The sequence below is a fragment of the Mytilus edulis genome, chromosome 4 (genome assembly GCF_963676685.1).
Source record: "Mytilus edulis chromosome 4, xbMytEdul2.2, whole genome shotgun sequence".
NCBI lineage: Eukaryota > Metazoa > Mollusca > Bivalvia > Mytilida > Mytilidae > Mytilus > Mytilus edulis.
Genome location: NC_092347.1, coordinates 41560238 through 41583714, shown reverse-complemented (window position 1 = coordinate 41583714; position 23477 = coordinate 41560238). Strand labels below are relative to the sequence as shown.

General features: G+C 31.5%; 2 protein-coding genes across 17 annotated transcripts in view; one reads left to right on the top strand and one right to left on the bottom strand.

Moving 5' to 3' along the window:
• The first annotated feature begins 605 nt into the window (after positions 1-605).
• LOC139521885 (steroid 17-alpha-hydroxylase/17,20 lyase-like) lies at positions 606-16272 on the top strand. The gene is made up of 10 exons (XM_071315578.1): positions 606-756; positions 1622-1699; positions 3018-3116; positions 4639-4732; positions 6979-7134; positions 8856-9067; positions 10590-10718; positions 12394-12498; positions 13759-13893; positions 15844-16272. The coding sequence occupies exons 1-10, from the start codon at positions 609-611 to the stop codon at positions 16194-16196; spliced, it is 1509 nt and encodes a 502-aa protein (XP_071171679.1). The 5' UTR covers positions 606-608; the 3' UTR covers positions 16197-16272.
• A 3088-nt stretch (positions 16273-19360) lies between these two features.
• LOC139521884 (uncharacterized) overlaps positions 19361-23477 on the bottom strand; it is an 80748-nt gene continuing 76631 nt past the window's right edge. For all 16 annotated transcript variants that reach the window (XM_071315574.1, XM_071315566.1, XM_071315570.1 and 13 more), the window contains 4 exons: positions 23350-23391; positions 22425-22466; positions 21902-21973; positions 19361-19589 (listed from right to left, as the gene is read on the bottom strand). In XM_071315574.1, coding sequence (XP_071171675.1) covers positions 19534-19589; positions 21902-21973; positions 22425-22466; positions 23350-23391 — 212 coding nt within the window. In that variant the 3' untranslated portion in view covers positions 19361-19533. The remainder of the gene's footprint in view (positions 19590-21901; positions 21974-22424; positions 22467-23349; positions 23392-23477) is intronic.

Below are 23477 nucleotides of genomic sequence, written 5' to 3'. Positions count from 1 at the left end.
TATTTTGATTCTTAACAAGAACGTGATGATGAGCGGTGAAAATATTGAAATATATCTATAGGTCTGTTTTTTTTGTTAATTAATATATGACAAGGTATGTATTTTTGATTAACAAAATATATGAAAAGGGTGGGGTACTTGATGTCTCAGCTGCTCACCCCTACCAAAAAAAGTTTGAAGTGGCCCCTCCTTTCTTGAAGTTTTGTTAATACGGTACCAATACAATAAATATCACGCACTAAGAACGATAACTATAATACCTGCAACCTTGACTGAAACTGATATACAAACGTAAATATAGGTGAAGGTTGGGTCTTTAATCCGTACCTAGTTCAGTGGTAAGCTAAAGGTTAATTTAAATATGTTAAAAGAAATATCATATAAGATCCTGTGACGGAGGAGTTAGTTGTTCATAATCATAATAATTAGCATTAGTGTTGAATATTTATTTATTATACATTTGTGTGTAAAACATGCTTGTAACATGAACTGTTAGTGAACTTTTACTAAAATTTAAACCACATGTCTACACAATACGCAATTGATTTTTTTTCTTCACTTTTCTGATTTGCATGGCATTTTGGATTTCTGGCAACCTCATTTGCAGAATGTTGCACTCAAACCTATTAGCGTTCAATGTGCAGACAGTTCTTATTGGACTACTAGTTTTACTTGTTGTATACAAACTCAGACAAGGATTGAAGTATAATCTTCCTCCAGGACCATTTCGCTGGCCTCTTATTGGAAGTTATGAAGGTAATATGTGTTTAATGAAAAAATGAAGAATAGATGTGTCACCAGACCGACCGAATTTTTAAGCCCCATTTATGGGCATTATGTTTTCTTGTCTGTGCGTCCGTTCGTTCTTCCGTTCGTCCGTCCTGCTTCAGGTTAAAGTTTTGGTTAAAGTTTTTGGTCGAGGTAGTTTTTGATGAAGTTAAAGTCCAATCAATTCAAAACTTAGTACACATGTTCCCTATGACATGATCTTTCTAATGTTAATGCCAAATTAGAGATTTCCCCCCATTTTCACGTTACACTGAACATAGAAAATGATAGTGCGGATGGGCCATCCGTGTACTGGAGACACATTCTTGTTAGATCCTATCCTAAGGACTATTTTCTCAATTCATTTCCAACAAATTATTAGACTATTTCTCCTGTTTGAACAACACTTTTTGCCTGCTTGTTAACTTTTTTCATCACATTACAGTTCTTATGTTGTTCCCTCACGTTCAGTTATTTGGTTCATGACATGTGTTATTGTGTTAATATTTAACTTGCAACACTTTAAGAAAAAGTTGATCTTAGACAAATTCTCCTGTTGTACACTGATTTATATAAGCAATGCTCTAAAAAAATTATTCTGATGGATTGGAAGTTAAAGACATGAAACACGGAAGTAGTTCAATATTAGTAAAATGTGTCACTTGTTTAAATATATATATATAGCTGATCCAAAGACATAGAAATATAACATGTTTGATGTAATACAAATTTCTTATAGGCCATATTCAAACATTATAGTAATCCACGGAAAAGTAAAAATGTCTTGTAATCTGTATTTTACGGTATATGTTTAACTATGATTAATATGAAGTTTAAATTTATTCAATTCTAGTTATCCAAGCCAAATTTCTACATGAAATATTTGTAAAATATGCGAAGAAATATGGACCAGTGTTCACTGTAAGTCTAGGTGAGTTATTCAAAATTTAAGAATTAGAAGTAAAATCAAGAGTTTAAAATACAGCGGTTAACCGTTTTTATATATTTTTATACTTTATTTTAGATTTTTAATATCTTTAAAAAAATGTTTTCAGTGAGTTTAGTTTGAAAACGGTTAGGATTGAGCATATTGACCCGTGGACGAAGACGTACCACCTGTTTCTTGATGAAGATAGCATAGCAAGGTGCTTACCCATAGATAAAAGGATCTCTCAAAATAAAACCAAAATGTTTTTCTAATTGCCGAAAAAAGGATAACAAAAAAATTAAAAAAAAGCTAACCAAAAATAAGATAATTACACAAAGGAAAAAGTATGCAAACTTAAGATTATGAATAGAAAACTTAAAAAACACACGGTTAAACACTGAATTAAATCGGGAAAGTCTCCCATCATAAAAAAAAGATAAGACCGATGAACTGTTTAGGATATTTGTGAAATATCTATTGTCAAACCAAATGGTTATAGAAAGTGTCATAGTATTTAATTTTTGATTTAATACTGTGTTGATGATATATGTCATTATACTTTAAAACATTGTCTTGTGATAAAGGAGTAGGTCCGGTAAGGACCGATTTTGGCCTCAATTTTCAAGTTCATCTAACGAAAGATTTTAGACACTTTTTAAACACTTAAATGTCTATTTTAATTGATTCGATAAGTTTTTGTGAAAGATTTTAACTGATTTAGTCATTAAAAACGCTCCGATTCAAGCTTAAATCTAAAAAATCTATCAAATATGCCAAAAAAAACTCACTTTTTATATGTTTTTTGTCAAAAATGAAAGTGGCCGCATCCGTGTTCATCCTCAACCTTTATATATATAATGTATTATCAACAAAGACAACTTACATTTCAATATTATGAATGAACACGAATGCTGCCACTTCCATTTAAGACGGAAACCGTCTAAAATTTAACTAAAATGCTAAAATTTTGAAGATTTCAGTAATTTAGCATGACTTAATGGTGCTACTACCCGATATATGCGCATTGTATTGTCAAAAACAGCCCATATCCATGTAGAAGAGACATTCTTCTTTCCAATAAATAGCTTAAATATTACATTTTCACAATTTTGTAAAACTGCTATATTTTGGGGCCAAAAAGGGGTCTTACTGAACCTACTCCTTTGTGTAATACATGTATGTAATATATCTATTGTATGATTGAAGATTAAAAAAAACCTCAAATGGTTATACCTGTTTAACAATATCAACCCCCCTTATTTGCCCCATTGGTTAGAACACATTGATAGCTTACAAAAACCGGATTTTTCTTTCTTTACAGGACCTTATCGGACGGTTGTTTTAAATGATATCAATAGTGTCACAGAAGCATTAGTCAAAAGCAAAGCTGATTTCGCAAATAGACCATCAATTCATTCTGGTAAATGTAGACTAGATACTATCTTATTTTAACTAGATACATCTTATTTTAACTAGATACTATCTTATTTTAACTAGATACATCCTATTTTAACTAGATACATCATATTTTAACTAGATACATCATATTTAAACTAGATACATCCTATTCTTTTCAATTGGCATTTATCTTTGGGAAAAAAATCAAGCAGTAAAGTTGAAACGGTTACTTCTTTCCGTTAATTATTTGGTCTTTATCTCAGAAAAATAGATGTATATGTATATGTTTGAGTGTAGCTGCGGAACCGTAGCTCTTAGGTCCTTATGTTATTTTTTGACTATTTGCGGACCATCCGCAAAATCAAAAAATAAAATAAAAAAGGACCATAAGAGTTACGGTTCCGCAGCTAGTTTGAGTGCGTCTCCTTCCAATTATATTCTTTGATTTTTTTTTGTCATTTTCTCTACTATTTATTTATTTTACCTGTTTTTCTCTTTTCTTTATATTTTAGCAACCCATTATTTCTGTTCTTTATTTTGTTGCATATTTGTCTTTTGTCTTTTAGAATAAGTTTTGATCCTTATTCTGAACTTTCACCCCATTATTATCTATTCTCTAAAACCTAGAACCCTCTATTCTTTAAAACCTAGAACCCTTTATTCTTTAAAACCTAGAACCCTCTATTCTTTAAAAAAACATAGAACCCTCTATTCTTTCAGTTATATGTGTAGACTAAATAATGTCATATCTTAACCAGGATGAATCCTATTTGTTTTCAAATTTCGTTCGTTTTACATGTCCCTTTATTATATGAAAAGTCTTTCCGTTAACTATTTGTTTGTATCTCAGACTCTGTAAAATAAATAATCGATTTTTCAGTTTGAAATAATAAATATATTTCATATTTTAATGTTTATTTTCATAGATGTGAATTAGCAGTTATATGGCAAATTCACATGTAATTTTTATAATGGTTTAAAATTGAAAAACAACTTTATGAATACTTTTTTAACAAGAATCAGATGAAAAAACCTTCACCACGGAATTTACACCAGAATTTGTTATTGTTGCAGAAAAGCTAGAAAATGATTAACATTAGAGAATATATTCAGTTACCAATACGTTTTTACCGGACCCTGTATACTATAAATATAAAAAAGAAGATGTGGTATGATTGCCAATGAGACAACTGTTCACAAGAGACCAAAATGACACAGAAATTACCAACTATAGGTCACCGTACGGCCTTCAAAAATGAGCAAATCCCATACCGCATAGCCTAGTCAGCTATAAAAGGCCCCGAAATGACAATGTAAAACAATTCAAATGAGAAAACTAACGGCCTTATTTATGTATAAAAGTCTCTTTTCCAATAACCAACTTTGTTTCAGATTTTACAGTTGGTAAAGGGAAACAAGTAATTATTCCTCACTTCAAATGTACAAGCATCTTTTGTCATGCATTGCAATTGTAAATTTTAAACATAATTTTTCATTTTTGTGACATCAGTTTATTTTTTACCTGTAAGACATTTTACTTGTAGTTCATATGTTCACTGAGGAAAGTAAAGATATAGCTTTTGCTAATTATACACCAACATGGAAACTGCACAGAAAAATTGCTGGGAAGGCATTAAGGTAGATTTTTTTTTTAAATTCACCAGATGCAGATTAAGACAAAAACAAAATCTGGATTGATGCTCGAGATTTAAAAAAATAATAATTTTAAAACCAAATACAAGTGTTAAAGAGCTTAGAAATCTCATAAATCGCCCAAGAAGTGAAATGAAAGAAGCACACAAAAACTAGATACTCGTATATACTTGAAAAAGGAATGCCACCGGATGAGTCAACACGATAAGCGTCTCTTGATATGAATTATCAACCACCGTGCGAATTCTCAAACGTTCAAAACGATATAGTCGGAAATATGTTACAAACGTTAATTTACAGATAAGACTACTATTCTGGTATCTAAAGATCAAAGACGACGAAATCGTGTCGCTAGTGAGTGACAAACAAATATGTTGTATTGGTCAACAAATTCGTGATGGTGACTTTAAAACTTATGAAGCGTCGATTTCCTTCGTTCTCGACAGCTATGTCGGGACAGTTCTGCGTAACGAGGAAACACAAGCTAATGAAGTATGTATGTCATGAATAGACACGAGCGTTGTGTATCAATTAATTTTTAGACACTGAGGAATGGAAAGTCGACAATTAAAAGGTTGAAATCATCACGTTTGTCAAAGATTCTAGTTTGAAGCGGTCAATCTGTGTCAATATCGTGGACAATATCAAATTATGAACAGACCTACTGGTTTTGGTAGTATCTTGATCTCAAGGTCATATGATTAATAAGTAAACACTAAAAACGGGAATTGTTGAGTGATAGGACATCATAAATATATCCGAAATTAAAATCTAAGAAGTTTTTTATGGGGTCTTTTAGTCTTTATAAGAAGGTTTGTATTAATCCTGCACTTTTACTTTATTTCCATGAAAAAGTCAATGGTCAGTGTGATAAAAAGAACAACCATTCCAAGAATTCAAATAGCGAAGTAAATTAGCTCCTGGCCAAACAATAATCGTAATTAACGCATGTACTAGTCTACGTGCATTCGTGAATGTGTTGTTCAGAAATTCGTTGACTATTTTTATAATTCTGGGGCCTGTTTATCGAAACTGTCCTAAGTTCCGTCCTAAGAATTTCTTAGGACAGAATTTAGGATAAAGTTAGGACCGACTTACGACACGTCTCAGCATGCCCATCGAAGCTATCTTAGGAATATCTTAGCTAGGACCTCCTAACCGATGTCCTAAGTATTGGCGGAAAAGAAAATACAAATTAGATATGAAAAATACAATATGATATCATATTTTATCAATAATTTTGTTTTTTTCAAATATAGTTAATTAGAAACTAATTATTAGTGTTACATTAAAGATAATAAATGATTATTGTATAATATTTGTACATTTAAACTGTATAAAACAAAACATAAGACAAAAATAATAACTACGTATTATATAAAAATTTAACAAACTAATTGTAAACTAGATATACAATCGGTAAAAATCATTACATGTTTTTGAGTGAGTTGAATTGGAAGTGTCAAGGATTCAATATTTAACGGTCCAAAGACAAATCTCGTGCATTTTTCATATAAATCCGGAGTATTTCAACTATTTTACTACTGGTAAAAACAACAATACGTGTGAAAATGATCAAAAGGCAAAATTGAATATATCCTAAAGTTAGGACCATCCTAAGACCATCTTAAGACACCTAAATTGGTATCCTAAAGTTAGGACTATTCCTAGGATTTTCCTAAGTTGAGACATGTTTGATAAACCCACTTAGGACAAAGATGTGTCCTAAGTTGGTCTTAGGACACGTCCTAATCCTAAGAGAACTTCGATAAACAGGCCCTAGAATTCTTGGATTAGATATTCTATAAATATCGATAAAATAAATCATGCATTACAGCCTTATCAATCACATCTTCTACTCAAATCAATTTTTTCATCAGATGGTGTATCAAATATTAATTTGAGTTTGATGGTGCTATTTTAGTAGGTCCCAAATGAGAGTAAATGAAAACATGTTGAAGATTTGAAGGAATTCAGTAAAACCAACTTAAGATTAGGAATGCTGATGTATAATATACACTCCATACGGATCTATTGAGGTAGGCCATTTGCAACTGAATTTTACTGTTTGTTCTTATGTAGTGCTGTTTACCAGTGTGATAGGTGAAAGCTGGTTATCATTTTTATGTTAAACAATATAATTGTTAACCTTGAAAAAGAAAAAAAAATCAATGCTGGTTATTGAAAAAAAGGATAGCAATTATTTTAACATGGAAGCTTATTATTTGTAGGCAATATTTGGCAGGGAATCGTTTAGAGGACGTTCTTCATGCTTCAATGAAGAAATGTTTACCTTTAATGGCCAAAGAAAATGGACCATTTAATCCAGCAAAGTACATTGATTTAATGGTGTTCAATATCATGACTGCTGTATGTTTTGGCGAAAGGTAAACAAAGAACTTATAAGCGTTACAGTAGAAGCCAATGTAGACAGTTCCATCAAATTTAAACTCAAGACTAAGTAATAATATTCAACAGTTTTTCTCAAACATTGCCTGACTCTGGTTAAATAAGTCATAGATTATAAATATTGTATGGTTTTCAATATTTTTCTGTTTTATTTTAAAATTACTACAGTAGTTTAAAATGTATTTTTAACCCAGAGAAAGCGAGATATCTTAAACTGAAACAAGTATATAAACTCATCATAGATACCAGGGGTGGTGTTCTCGAAAGTATCCTAGGATTTGTCCTAAGACACATCCTAAGACCAATTTTAGGATGGACTTAGGATCATCTTAGGACACTCTTAAGTTTTGTCTCGAGGATATCTCAGACGTACCATGTAAGCACATCCTAAACATATCCTAAGTGCGATATTTTAAATCGTTGAAGTAATTTTTATGATAAATATAAAAGAAGATGTGGTATGAAAGCCAATGAGACAACTCTCCACAAGAGACCAACATGACACAGAAAGTAACAACTATACGTCACCGTACGGACTTCATGATAAACATTTATTAATGCAAAAAACATTTAATAGAATTGTTTATTAATTTTAAAATGACATATATAGAATTAAATGCATGATTTCAGATGTAACTATCATGCTTATTAAATCATATAGAAAAGGATTGTACTTAAAACTTAAATGAGAATTGAATTTCTAGTGTCATCGTATCGTGAAACACGAAGTTCAAAGTTTAAAATCTTGCACACTTTCTTTATGTACGAGTGACGAGTTAATGACCGATGGTTCGTTTCATTTTGTGTTCTTTTTCACGTAAAGTATTGAGCATAAAGCGAAATCCAAATTTTTTTTAAAAGTTTGGATAAAGATAGAATGGCCTTAAGACACCTAATTAGGACGAAAAATGTGATAAATTCTAACTTAAAAGAGATTCGAGAACACGACTTAGGACAAAGACGTGTCATAAGATTGTCTTAGGACACGTCCTAATCCTAGTAAGATAGCGTCAAGAACACCACCCCAGAATTACAATTAGATCGCCAGACACGTGTTTCGTTTACAAAACTCACCAGTGACGCTCGAATCAAAAAAGTTAAAAAGGCCAAAATAAAACACGAAGTTTAAGAACATTGAGGACTCAAAATTCTGATTTTATATTATTTTTAATTTCATAGATTGTACATTAATAATTTTGTAAATTAGTAAACATTGAAAAGAAACGATTCCAAGCACTTTGGCATTGCATAGTAATGTCTTATTGGCTGGAATGTAGGTAACTCATCGGTGTTTTCATCCACTGGGTCGATGCCACTGCTGGTGGAGTTTCAATTCCCCGAGGGAAAAGTGCTGACATGAATTATCATTGATATGGTCATATTTATAGATTTACTATTTACAAAACTTTCGAATTTTTGAAATACTAAGGCCTTTCTATCTCAGGAATAGATTACCTTAGCTGTATTTGGCAAAACGTTTAGGAATTTTGGTTCTCATTGGTCTTCAACTTCGTACTTTATTTGGTCTTTTCAACTTTCTTAGATTCGAGCTTCATTGATGAGTCTTTTGTAGACGAAATGCGCGTCTGGCGTAAATACAAAATTTAATCATGGTATCTATGATGAGTTTATATTCGAGTATAAGTGCTAGGCTGTAAACGTGTTTTTTTTTTTTTTTTTATTGTATCGACCTTTTCAGTGTTGAATTAGATGATCCAGACTTTATGAGATTTATGAAACTTAGAAGGGAAGCCAATGAAATGATAGGAAAGGGCTTTGTCGAAGATATGTTCCCCATCATGTATAAGACATGGACAACAAAAAAGTACAGAACTTTTAGCAAAACGATGAATGAACTCATCACTATTATCAAAAGAAAATTCCAGGAACACGAAAAAACATTTGATATTGGTATGTATATAAGGACAGACATGACACTGACTAAAAATTTAAAAAAAGACTTAATAAAACTAAATAAAACTAAAAAAGACAATAAAAAACAACCAGTTCTCTTTCAATAAAACGAAGACATCAACAAATTGAAAGAAAGAGCAATCAAAAAGTAAAATCACAAAAATGCTGAACTCCGAGTGAAATTCAAAACGGAAAGTCAAATGATAAAATAAATCAAACAAATAGACAACAACTGTCATATTCCTGACTTGGCACAGGCATTTTCATCTGGTTTTATAGCGCTTAACCTCTCACTTGTATGACAGTCGCACCAAATTCCGTTATATTTACAACAATGCGTGAACAAAACAGACATTATCGGTAAAATAGTCAAAAATATGGTTCCAACAGTCATCACTGTGTTAAAATCTCAAAACAAACAAGCATTTACAAAAAAGCACAAAAGGTATCTATCAAATTTAAAAACACATTCATTGTTTCGCGTTTTTGGCGTCAGAAAATGTTAAGTCACATAGGAAGAAATTTTGTCGTTCAATGTATATTCAAAACAATTATAATTTCACATGGGGAATGGTGGTGTATTTTTCAGTTCATATTACTTAATCGATTTGTACCTGTTTTAGTCTATTGATTAAGATGATGTTGACTCTGATCAGTTGTGTTGACAATAGTGTCATGATGAAATATATTTTTTGAATTTTAAATGTCTTACCTGTTTTGTTTCTGTTTTGATTTCTTATTGATCTATTCCCCAAATTGTTCGTTATTTACAATAATGTGTGTGCTGGAATTTAATGTCTAGACTAGATGTGTCAAAGCGACACGAATGGCCCCGTCTCAAAAAGTTGAAAATCTGCAATTTCAATAACACATGTGGACACAAACATGATGGTAGTCTCACATATCAAAAATCAGCTCAAAATCTGGAGGCGTATAGAAAAAAGTCTGTATAACTGTGATTTTCAACAATTTTCAAAGTTGTAAACCTTTAATTTTGGCAAAAATTAGCGGAGTGGAAAGAAGCTTAAACTTAATCTGTAACTCATCCTGAGTAACTCACATACCAAAAATCAGCCAAATATCTTAAAGAGTTTAGACAAAAAGTCTGTATAACTGTGATTTTCAATGAATTATCAAAGTCCATAGTCCGTAATTTCGGCAAAAATCAGCAGAGCAGAACAAAACTATAACTTGATCTGTAACTCATCATGGTTAACTCACATACCAAAAATGAGCCCAATATCTGAAGGCGTTTAGAAAAAACTCCGTATAGTGGTTTGTTGCGGAATGACGGAATTACGGAATTTCGGACAAGGGTAAAACTATATGGCATCGACAACTTCGTTGCGGGGCCATACAAATAGCTAGACCATATTGAATGCGATATTCGTGTACTTGACAAAAACGTCTTAGTGAATATATTGTATTTTCACTTGATCTGTTTACACTGCCAAACTTTTGTTTTCAATAAATTGTTTAAACTCAAAGTGTATAGAAATAAACTCATTAATGTTTTTAGACAATATAAGAGATTTTACGGATTCCTTGATACTGGCAAGAAAAGAAGCGGAGCATGAAGAGAACAAGGAAATGTTGTCTAAGTTATCCGAAACACATCTTAGACAAACTGTATTCGACATTTTTAGCGGTGAGTTCAAATGAGTAACTGTTGTGTTAGCATCTGAAACACATGTTAGAAAATTATTATTACATGCATATGTTTAGAGTTGAGTTGACGCATCTATGACAGATGAACTATATCATACATAGTATTGTACATATCAAAACACAATGAGAAATGACGGATATGATGTTTTATTGCATGACTCCGTACCCGGTCCCTCCTGTCACCTGTCGAAATGAAAGCGAACGAATTCCGTTTTTATTGTTGTTAATTATCTAAAAGTTACAATGAGGGCTTAAACATAAAGCGAAACCTTTTTGCTTATTAAAAGGTCAAATGGTTCTAGCCTCAGTTTTTGTATTAATGTGTTTGCGCTTAAAGTAGATATACTATGATTATACTGCTTGACATCAATAAGTCGTTATGACAGCGTGCACAAAGTTGAGTCCACAAACGTAACGTCTTTAAATTACAAAAACCCTTTACGACGTCGGCATTTCCCCCAAGAAAACGTAACCGTAACAAAAACACTGGACACTTAGTTTATCCCATAACTTTAAACATTCACGTTCAACATATTTCTTTTTTGTTCGAACAAGAAAGTGCAGCAAATGCACATTCTGGAAATATAAATAGATATATGCTATGAGCAGTGTAATGGAAATATATAGCGACTTTGTCGTGGACCCTTTTCAGAAAATAGCATTAAAACGTCATTTCTTTAGATTGTAACATAATAGCTGGACATTTGAAAAATGTAGGTGTTCAGTCTGTATTATCGAATCATTCATATGCTGCAGATTATATTAAACCTCTGGATATGCACATTTGGAATACCAAGCTATTTTGAAAATAAAAAGATTGCAATTTTCTTCTTACCGATTCTTCCATTTTGATTATAAGTCCTTCCTAATTACTACTTCTTACACATATTGAAGATCATTCCAAACTTATCTACCATGTCGTTTTTTTTATATTTTTTGCGGTAAACGTCATATGATGTATGATTCCGAATCTTAACAATTCTATTATACGTTAATGCGGGAAAATATATTGAATTTGTATAAGTTTTTATGCTTATTTAATGTTACAAGTTACACCGTATTTTTACCGTCTTCTATATGTCCGTTTCATGCTTTATAGATTAAATTTTGATTTACTTTACTAGTAATGTGGATTCTAATGGCATGCATTCATCATTTTATTGTAAAAAAAAATCTTCTTTAAAAAATATTTTAAACACAGTTGTATAAAACTATTTTAAAATCGTATTTTACAGTCGCCGTCAACTTTGTGCACGCCGTCTATATTAGAATCAGTACATACAAAACGGATTCAGTGCTTCAATAGATTAAATATGAACAATAGCCCTTCATAAAATTTTAAGCTGTGTAATATCAATTAAATTTATGAAATTTGTGACCAGCAACCACTTGGACAAGGGGTCTGACTTGTAATAGGCACATGAAAATGTTGCCCGATTAAACCTTTTTTCCGCTCTCCATTCAAACGGAGACTGTGGTGAAATAACACATTATGAAAACAGTGCGTTGGAAAGATCTTAATAAATCAAAATGAAAAAAGAAACGTATGCCACTCTAAGAGAATTTGCAGTTACTCTAAGCCCAATATGAACTCATTAACTTTCTTTGTTTTCTGGCCTTACTATTAAAAATCTATTGAAAATTGCCTTTAATAGCTGGTATCGACACATCAAGAATAACGTTAGGTTTTGCTGTACGTTATATGGCCGGTTTACCAGAAATTCAGAGTAGAGTTCAGGAAGAAATAGACAGAGTTGTTGGTGAGTACTATAAAGTTTGCCTGTGTCATTTCCTTGTCATTGATAATGTCATATTTAGAAATTAACTGTATATAAAACTTTGAATTGTTCGGAATACTAAGGCTTTGCTACCACAAGAATATATTACCTTTGCTGTATTGAACAAAACCTTTTGGAATTTTGGTCATCAATGGTCTTTAACTTCGCACTGTATTTGGCCTTTTTTTTAATACGAATGTCACTGATGAGTATTTTGTAGACGAAGTTCGCTTCTGGTGTACACAATTATAATCCGGGTACCTTAATGAGTTTTTTCTAAAGCTTTTATGTATTTTATCGGGGACAAATTTGTACATAAAGACGTATATATATCTGCTCATGTTTATTCTCTTTTATAAATATGGTGTAACTTCTATCACACATTGAAATATTTGGTCATACTTAAAAACACAGGTTCTACATCAAAGGTTTATTTATGATAGTAAATTCATATTTTATTATCTCATTATCCAACAGTTAACTTAAAAAAACATGATCAAATATTTTTAAATGTTTAACACATATTTTTCTATGTAGTATGATATTATATTAAGGGGGTAGACCTTGGTTCAGGGAGATAACTCTGTAAATCAGTTATGCTCTTGTAAAAGTCAAGTTCATCAATGTATTTTAAGAATTTACCTGAAACAGATTGAAAATAATCTATGTAGCCTTGAAGCTTAGAATATATTTTTGAAAATGGTTGACACCGAACGTACTGATGATTTTACGAGTTATTTTCCTTAACCTAGGTCTACCTCCTTAAAATAACACTGTGACATGGTATTGGTCTAGGAAATATGTCTCCTTGATTGTTCAATTGATAAAGTAAAAAAAAAAGAATAATGAAAAGTAAAATACATCTTTTATGCAAAAAGATGCAATGTTACTGTCTTTTTTAAATTGAAAAATATCTTGATAATCAGATTAATATTGTCAGTGTTTTCATAAATTTTAAAATATAAAACATACCGAACTCCTAGAAAATTTAAAATGGAAATTCCCTTCTCAAAAAGCAAAATCAAAAGCTCAAACACATCATACAATTGGAAAACAACTTTCATATTAGTACAGGCATTTCCTTAGAAATAAGTGGATTAAACCTGGTTTCTGGGGTCTGTTGTTCAACTTGTAATTAAACCAATCATAGTAATGATTAATTTTAATCAGTCGTTAAAAGTTAATAGCATGATTATTTAACACAATGAAATTAAATTAAATTACGTTGTTATGTTTAAATAGGAAATGATAGATTACCAACAGTCGAAGATAGAGAAAATCTCAGCTATACAGAAGCCACCTTACATGAAGCCATGAGGCTTGGTACAGCTGTTCCTGTAGGTCTACCTCATAGTACAATTTGTGACACACGAGTTGGTGAGTATTTTAATAAAACAGACTTTAACAATGTTTTAACAATCGTTTTACTTATCCAATATGGAGACTTTATATTTTCTTTCAATAATGCAATTCATTCATTCACTGCATCTTGTGGTAATTATACAAAATTGAGAATGTAAACCGGGAATGTGTCAAAGAGACAACAAATCGACCAAAGAGCAAAACTACACAAGGCCACCAATGGGTCTTCAACACAGTGAGAAAATTCTACACTCGGAGGCGGGTTTCAGCTGGCTCCTAAAAATAATGTATACTAGTTCAGCGAAAATGAACGTCACATCAAACTCAATGTTGCTGGTTCAGTGTTCTGTAGAATATTTTTTATAGTTCAAATGTTAATTTACTATTATAACTAGGAAGACTTTGTCGAGCATTTTGCATATACTAACTACCTCATTTCAGCTCGAATTCATTGAACGAATTGTGTTTTTTTTATCAATGTAATAAGAACTATATGGCAAGAATACTGTGACATCGTATTGAGCAAACTAAATAAAAAAAATCGAAAGTTGATCATGAATACTTGTTTATATTCTATTCTTTTTCAATTAGAGAAATATCGTGATAATCATATCAAAACATATATGTATACTTATTGGAAATGTTTCTTACATGTCATAATATACTTACTTGGCCAAATTTTGCTATTTCAATTGTTTGCTTCTTTGTTTAGCAGAGGAGTATATTGTGAGATTCATATCTGTCCCCATATCAGTAGGTTAGTTTTGAAAGGTAATTAAACTACCACTTTACCAAATCTTTTGACATACCAACACTATGTTATGGAACTTAAAATACAGGTCATGTACGATTTTAATGGATTTTCTATTTACCGTTTAAGAAGAATACCCGTTAGTTATATAAAAAAGATATTTCTTTAGCTTACAGATGATAGATAAAATGCATTATACCAAATCAAATATATAAGATAATGAAATAGGACATTGTTATCCTCTTCGTGGGAATATTCAAGTTCAGTATTTGATTGCAGTGTTTTAAAAACAAATAATAACTTTTCCAACCTCAGAAACTTTTTATTTTTTTATTTTTCCGTATTGTGCTGATTAAATTGCATTAGTTTTGTTTCAGTTCATATTGAGGTTAAAAAATGTATCATAGTTTTTTTTTTCGGTAACATTATAGTATGAGGTTTAAATATTTTAGACATGGATTTGGCTAATTATTTTAGGTATTTTTGTCATATAGCTCTTCAACGGTTTTGGTACTTATACATATTCGGATATCAAATGTTTGGCTTTCAGCGTCCCTGATGAAGGTAAATCCAGAAAACGCTTCGGACGCATAGAATCATTAAACGTGTTTTACTATTATTTACCTCCATATAATTTCAAGAATGAGACTGAAGTTTTTTCTTAATCGAGAATTTGTTTTTCGCATATTGTTCTGATAAATGAACATAGTTTGATATATACTATAACTTTATAAGATGATGCTGACACAGGGTTCCGCGGAAACTTCCAAGTTTCTTTTAATTTTCAAATGATTATTTTATAAACTTCATCAATCTTTTAAAATTTTATAAGAATGTCATGGACAATGAAATACAGGTGGAGGTTAATTTTAACGACTTAACCATTAGAAACATTCCACTAAATAAGTTATCATTTAGATTTGTTTTCTAAATTTTAGGTGATAATAAAAGAAAAGTTTGACAAAATCTGCTAGGATTTAATCATATTGTAATGAAAACATGAAATTAATTTGCACTACTTCATGGAACACTTATGATACTCATAAAAAATTTCAGGCCATAGTTTTGAAGACCAGACTCGTGTTTCATTTGCAAGTCTATGAAGTAAAAGATAACAAGAATGAAGACACATTTTTAAAGTTGTGTATTTAGGTTGAAATTTCTTCTCTTTCTCGAAAGTACTGCAGGAATTATATTTTTTTCATGATTTACAGGAGGTTATGATGTCCCAAAGGATACAATGGTAATGATCAATCACTGGGCACTTCACCATGATCCTAGATATTGGAAAGACGTGGAGAAATTCGATCCGACACGCTACCTCGACGGAAATGGAAAACTTGGTATGAAACCAGAAAGCTGGTTACCATTCTCTGCAGGCAGACGTGTGTGTCTAGGCGAAACTGTTGCTAAACCAGAACTTCATTTGATTTTTGCAACGATACTACAAAGGTTCAAGATAACCTTGCCTGAAGGAACAAATCAAAAAGTAGAGTTAGGTGGATCTGGTAATATTACAATACCTGCACCTTATAAAATCATTGTTAAAGAAAGAAATCTCATATAAACTTTTTCTTGATATTGTATAATAATTTCAGACAACCTGCAAGTTTTATATAATAAATACAATACAAAGAAATTAAGGTCATTTGTTGCATTCTTTGAATGTGTTGTTGTTTACGTGCTGCTATGAAGTGTCTTTATCTACAGATCGATATACACTGATTACCTGGAATCCAAGGCATACATTACATATATATTTTTTGACTGGACATAAAAACGCAGCATGTACAGGTACTTTAAATTTAATAAAAACAAAACATATCTTCTAAAAAACTGTCCAATAGATGCAAGTGTTTTTATCTACATATGTTTTCTAGTGATTCACATGCAGTGAACATAGCAATATCATTGTGTTTATTATTTAAATACTTGTTGTCTCCGTAATAGTTTAATTAGTTTATTAGAATATGTCGTTCTTTCATCTGCATTTTTGTTTTTTTACTCCTGCATTCATTACATCTTTTCAAGTCCTGGCTTGGATTTCAAATTTAACATAAACAACAAGTTATTTGTTTTATTTATTTTCTTTTGCGTGTAGTGTTTTTGTTTCATGAACGTATACACCATGGTCTTTGTTTATCTGAACGTTCAATTTATTTCTACACGTATGCATGCATATGATCATTAACATGTTAGTGTTTTATTTATATAAAATTAGGTTTGCCGTCGGATAACAGGTCCAACACTGTTTTTGTCTAAATTAGGTGCTTCCATAAAATATATTTTTTCAGCTTTCACTAATGGCATATTCGAGAATTATATTTCGATATTCCACAATGATATAATTGAATTTTTGACACTTCTGGTGATGTTTTTTTTTTTTAAATTTATTTGATGACGCGTAATGGCGTTGTTGTTTGATGATAATTTGGATAAATCTGATCTTCTATCGGCAAAATATTATTCCAGAAAATTAAGCCTTGTGTCGGCTCCAATCTGCCGCCTTTTTACGTACTACTGTACTTTAAGGACTTAACATTTGGTTTCAATATTACAACTGTTTCTTAAAATGTTATGTACCAAGTCGGTAAAATGGCAGTTGTTATCTTATAGTTTGTTTCTGTGTGTGTTGCATTGTCGTTTGTATTTGGTTGCACTTCATTGTTTCTATTGTTTCATTGTTTTCCTATTATAATTCATGCGTTTCCCTTGGTTTTCGTTTGTAACCCGGATATGTTTTCTCTCAATCTATTTATGACTTTTGAACAACGGTATACTATTGTTTTTTTATTTTCCTTGTTGAAAACTTAAACTTGTGTACTGACTATGACTGGTTCTTGCAGTTCCGTTTATGATCTTTATGATTTATACAGAAGTGCCATCTATTGTACAGACGACAGCACGCAGTCTAAGCGGAGAAAAATACTCCGTTTTGCTCTTTGAAATATTGGGATACATGATATAATCTCCGCTGGAATTGTTGCAACTCTAACGTTGAAAATTGACTAGAGAAAACATGGTAAGACGGAAGCAACAGAAGATCCTTTACAACAACAATTTACATATAACCAAATTATATATGAAAATACGGGGAATGTGCCAAAGAGAAAAAAATCCGATGAAATAGCAGAAACAAATCAAATACATAATTTGCAAATATTCTCCTGTCTTTTTAACTCACTCAAGGTGTATGTAAACTATTGTCATGGTCACTTGACATCCATTGTTGTCCGATGTCTTTTTGTGTCTACAAAGTATTTGAAACAAACAACTAAGTATGTAGGAATGCTCTTCAGATAGTCCACTACAAATTTTTTTTGCCAGACTTATTCGGTTTTCTAACTGGTAACTTTTGACTGGTAGACTTTTCCATAAACTATTTTATATATAAAAAAAAAGAAGATGTGGTATGATTGCCAGTGAGATAACTCTCCACAAGAGACCAAAATGACACAGAAATTAACAACTACTGGTCACCGTACCGCCTTCAACAATGAGCAAAGCCCATACGGCAGAGTCAGCTATGAAAGGCCCCGAAATGACAATGTAAAACTAACAACCTTATTTATGTAATTCTTATTAATGCAGGTTTCACGTTAGATAGTATAAATGTTCTGAGGAGGATTTTGTCGTGCCGACCGACTTCATTTTAATCTAATCCTACGCATACTTATTTCTTCTCTCAATTCTACAGCTCTAATAGGACCAGGATATTCATAAGAGAATCATACTGCTCCTTCAAAAATATCAAAGGGTCGTCCCTTTAATGGTTTAGAGAAAAGGTATTCGATTGTTGCAATTAAACAGATCTGTGGAATCGAACTGTGCACAATTATTTCTTTCATGCCAGATGCGCATGCCTAGATCCAACAAGAAAACTATCGCCATTGTCACTTGACATTCATTGTTGTCCGATGTCTTTTTGTGTCTACAAAGTATTTGAAACAAACAACTAAGTTGTAGGAATGCTCTTCAGATAGTTCACTACAAAAATTTTGTTTGCCAGCCTTATTCAATTTTCTAACTGGTAACTTTTGACTGGTAGACTTTCCTTAAACTACTTAATATAAAAAAGAAGATGTGGTATGATTGCCAGTGAGACAACTCTCCACAAGAGACCAAAATGACACAGAAATTAACATCTACAGGTCAACGTACGGCCTTCAACAATGTGCAAAGCCTTTACGGCAAAGTCAGCTATAAAAGGCCCCGAAATGACAATGTAAAACTAACGACCTTATTTATGTAATTCTTATTAATATAAAAAAGAAGATGGGGTATGATTGCCAATGCGACAACTATCCACAAATGACCAAAATGAAACAGACATTAACAGCTATAGGTCACCGTACGGCCTTCAACAATGAGCAAAGCCCATTATTATTGCAGGTTTCACGTTAGATAGTATAAATGTTCTAAGGAGGATTTTATCGTGCCGACCGACTATTCATTTTAATATAATCCTACGCATACTTATTTCTTCTCTCAATTCTACAGCTCTAATAGGCCCAGGATATTCATAACAGAATCATACTGCTCCTTCAAAAAATCAAAGGGTCGTCCCTTTAATGGTTTAAAGAAACGGTATTCGATTGTTGCAATAAAACAGATCTGTGGAATCGAATTGTACACAATGATTTTTTTCATGCCAGATGCGCATGCCTAGATCCATCAAAAAAAAAACCCAAAAATATTAGTGTGATACAAATAAATCAAAATATCAAAACATTTGTGTAATTCGATTTAATTGATATTTTATTAAGCAAAGCTGTATTCATTTTACACACAGATATATGATTACATACTTTTAAATATAAGAAAACAAAAATACGGACTATCCGTTGTTTAATAAATGCTGAATTCAAGAAGTATAAATCAAAGTTCATAATACATAAAAAAGATTAAAAATTTTGGATATCTGTTCTTCTAATTATTCTGCCTCTGCTATTACGCTGACCTGGAAAAGATGTTAAAAAAACCCTGAACAAATATTACGCATTGAAATACGGCATAACAATAAATAAACTTGTATTTTCTATATTTTATCCTGCAATTGGGTGTTCAACCATGTCAATCTCAGCATGCATGTTTAGTGAATGTCGAGTCTGAAGCGTAGGACAACTCGTACACTCCTGTTTAAAATTGGACAATGTTTTGTTAATTGTTTTTACTGTTGAAATTAGTTGTTCTGTTAAAATAGATAATTATTCACCTTGAGCGATGTATTATTGTTGACCATTCGAGATTCTTTTTTTGCGAAGCCGTTTTCAGCTGAATGTGTTATTACTGTATCGTATTACTACACGGGCCTCAAGGGGTTAAAAAAAATCGTAAAAAAATTCAAAACATGTGTTTTTGTGTCTTTCAAAACACAAATAATATATAGAATTAATTGCAAGATAAAGACAATAACTGTAGTGTCTTTAGATATCAGCTGTATTTGTACTCGTCTCGAAACAGGTGTAGTAGCTCGCTAAAAGCTCGCATGCACCTTGTTTCCTAGCCTCGTACAAATACAGCTGATATTTAAAGACACTAAACAGTTATTGTCTATGTAATGTAATACCACTACTTCAAGTGAGGGTGAATGTTGGTGCCTTTTAAAACGTTTGAATCTGCTGCATTTGTTTGCAACTATCCCAAATCAGGAACCTATTGTTTAGTGGCTGTCGTTTGCTGATGTGGTTCATATGTTTTCTCGTTTTTCGTTTTTCCATGACTAGAACATGCAATTCTTAGATATGCATTTTGTATGACACCCATCCCAAACCCCCACCCCAACCCCTCTGCCCCACACTGAACATTAAGCATTTGCTATGAAACATGACAAAAAATGAACATAAATATCGACACAACTTGTAATGTAAGAAAAATTCAATGATAAGCAACAATAAAAACATATAAAATAGTTACAACTTATATTTGAGGCCATTGTGATTTATGAAATTAAAAATTTAAATTTGTTTCGTGCGAGAAGACGCAGCTAGTCATTTCAAATGGAATGCTGGAGAATGTTTAAATGTATTAAAGATGTTGAGATATTACAAAAATTCAACAATAGTTTGCGAGAAGTATATTTCAAAGGGTTATTAATAAAATATCTCATATACATTTGGGCTGATAAGCACGTTAGTTTTTAATCCAATTGAAAAGCAAAATTTAAAGTGGTATCGATATCTCATTGGTAAACATTGAACATATTACTTTCGATTGATATTAACGAATCACTTTCAAAGTATGTATTATAGAAGAAGAAAAATATCGAACATCCAGGCGAATTCTAAGAGGAGGATGTCCATAAATACTGAGAAAATCAAACGCTATCAATTAACGGAACACGTGACTAACAACGGACATATTACTTACTTCGTACATAAAATTTATAGTGAAAATGGTGTGTTTAATCTGGGTTTGAAGCGAGATAAACCTTCCACCTTTATGAAATATGTTTATAGTTCCATCATATGGACAATATCTGGTGAGAAACCAATACAGAAATAATAGGTTAATGGAATATAGCAGCCAATACTAAGCTTATATTCAACACAATATATAAAACCTCAGACAATGGTTATTCTCCAGTATTTTATGAAAAAGCATGCTTTTTGTGAAACTGGTAAATAACTTTAAAAATATTTGTTCCATATGTAAATTTTGTAATCTACTATTGATAAAATCTACTTGATTCTTGAAGTTCAGTGTCATATTTTTTACACTTAAAGTTCCAGGTATATGAACTTTGCTTGCACCATTTAGATAATTTGCAGAATTTTCGGTTTACCATTATCTTCATATTTGTATTAATTTTGACATTCCAGCGAGTGGTATTAGAGGGCCATCGATGATTTTATGTTAACGAAGCGCGCAAATGCCATACCGGATTGTTAATTGGTATCTTTACAATGAAGTATTTACAACCAGTGGTTCGATGCAGCTGCCGAGGGACGTTTTATCCCCGAGGATAGTACATTAAAGTAGTCAGCACTTCTCTGTTGACAAAAAAATCATTAAAATTGGACCTTTTTGCAACTTTACTGGTATGAAATTCTGAATTATTCAATACACCCAGATACATGGTATTATTCGTATTCTGAAAAATATTTTTCGGAATTTTGGTTCATAAATGCTTTTCAACTTAATTTAGTTATGTTATCAAATAGTAATGACACACACCATATATTTTATGTATACAAAACGTGCGTATGCCGTACTTTTTTCTGGTCTGTTTTTTTATGATGTTTTAGCTCTGACATCAGTATGTTTTCTTACCTTGAAAACTATGTACTTCTGTTCCATGAGAATCATCAAAGGTCTGAGATTCAGGATAAGTAGAATTTTCTTCTACAAAACAAATACATGAATGTCAGTTATGGGTTTTAAATAATCTGTCAATAAATATGTCATACGATTGCGTTTCTATTAGATAAATCAAGATCTGGATCGATCATGTATGACAAAAGTACCACACACTTTGGAGTTAAAGATGAACCTTTTCAAAGGGTTTGAAGGCAAATCGTAGTTCTCAATCTAACTACGGACAGTCAAAAGATACTTCTTATTCCCCTTCTGTTTTTTCTACAAACATATAAATCTTGGCAATTTATGTTTTGATCAATTCATTAAAAGGTGTTAAATATTTATCATGAAACGTTTAGCTACCTGGAAGGAAAACAAAAACAAAACATAAAAAACTGCTCAGTTATTGTTTAAATTTTTTAAATAAGTACATTTATTAGATTTAATTTATACTCATTCAGGTACGCATAATAAATTGCATATTTGTAAAACGTACCTTGTGCATCTAATAATGCTTTCTCTAAACTTTCTTTCTTTTCTGAATAAAAACAATTAAAAAGAATTATACTATTCCTATTGCTTATGGAGTTTTACATATCTCAACCCAATTTAGTGTTGATGGTTACGAAAGAGACAGCCCTCAGTATTGCGTAATAGGATAAAAGGAAACATTTTGTTAATACATGCATATTGTAAAAATCGAATGAATATCTTTATTTAATATGTCTTAAACACGTTATTTTGGTTTGAAAATTGATGTAAAAAGAAACATTTGTTAAAATTTTATTTTTATTTTAGTTACCAATGTTGATATTTATGCCTTGGTTCATCGGTCACTATTACTTTTGAATTTTTGAAATACTAAAGCTTTTCTACCTCGGGAATAGATTACCCTAGATGTATTTGGCAAATCTTTTAGGGATTTCCCGCCTCAATGCTCTTCAACTCGTACTTTATTGGCCTTTTAAACTTTTTTGGATTCGAGCGTAACTGATGAGTCTTTTGTAGATGAAATGTGCGTCTGGCGTAAATACAACATTTATTCCTACTACCTATGATGAGTTATTTATTCACATTTCTGAAATTTCGTATTAAGTTTTTAATAAATCATGTGTTGTGAAAACCTGATGAAAGTTATTTTTAAAAAAATCGTGTAATGCAAACTGAAGTATTGCGTCTGGTGTTTGATTCGCTGATGTTAAAAATAAGTGATGAGCGGATCCAATATTTATAGTAAATTAATCAATCATATTCTTTGGATTATAGAAAAAAATGTTTTGCTTTTTGGCAAAATTCTGGTCTTATTTTTACTCTTATTGAAATTGACAAAAAAATCCTCGTTTTCTTTCTGTAATATCGCTTTAGGCAATAGATTGTTAATTCGAAATAATATTTTACAAAATGTCAGGGGAAAAACTTACCCAATGTCTCCTTAAGTCGACGGCTCACTGCTTCAGCTTCATCTGAAAGAGGAAACCAAACGAATAGCTCATGATGATAAAAATGATGAACAAATTTCACACAGTGTTTCCCATTTTTCGGATTAAAA

Bases quoted from the DNA above. Each gene is read 5' to 3' on its own strand.
- LOC139521885 (XM_071315578.1), top strand. From the start codon at position 609: ATGTTGCACTCAAACCTATTAGCGTTCAATGTGCAGACAGTTCTTATT. The intron at 1,700-3,017 runs GTGAGTTATTCA...CTTTCTTTACAG, and splicing joins AGTGTTCACTGTAAGTCTAG to GACCTTATCGGACGGTTGTT. The intron at 9,068-10,589 runs GTATGTATATAA...TAATGTTTTTAG, and splicing joins CGAAAAAACATTTGATATTG to ACAATATAAGAGATTTTACG.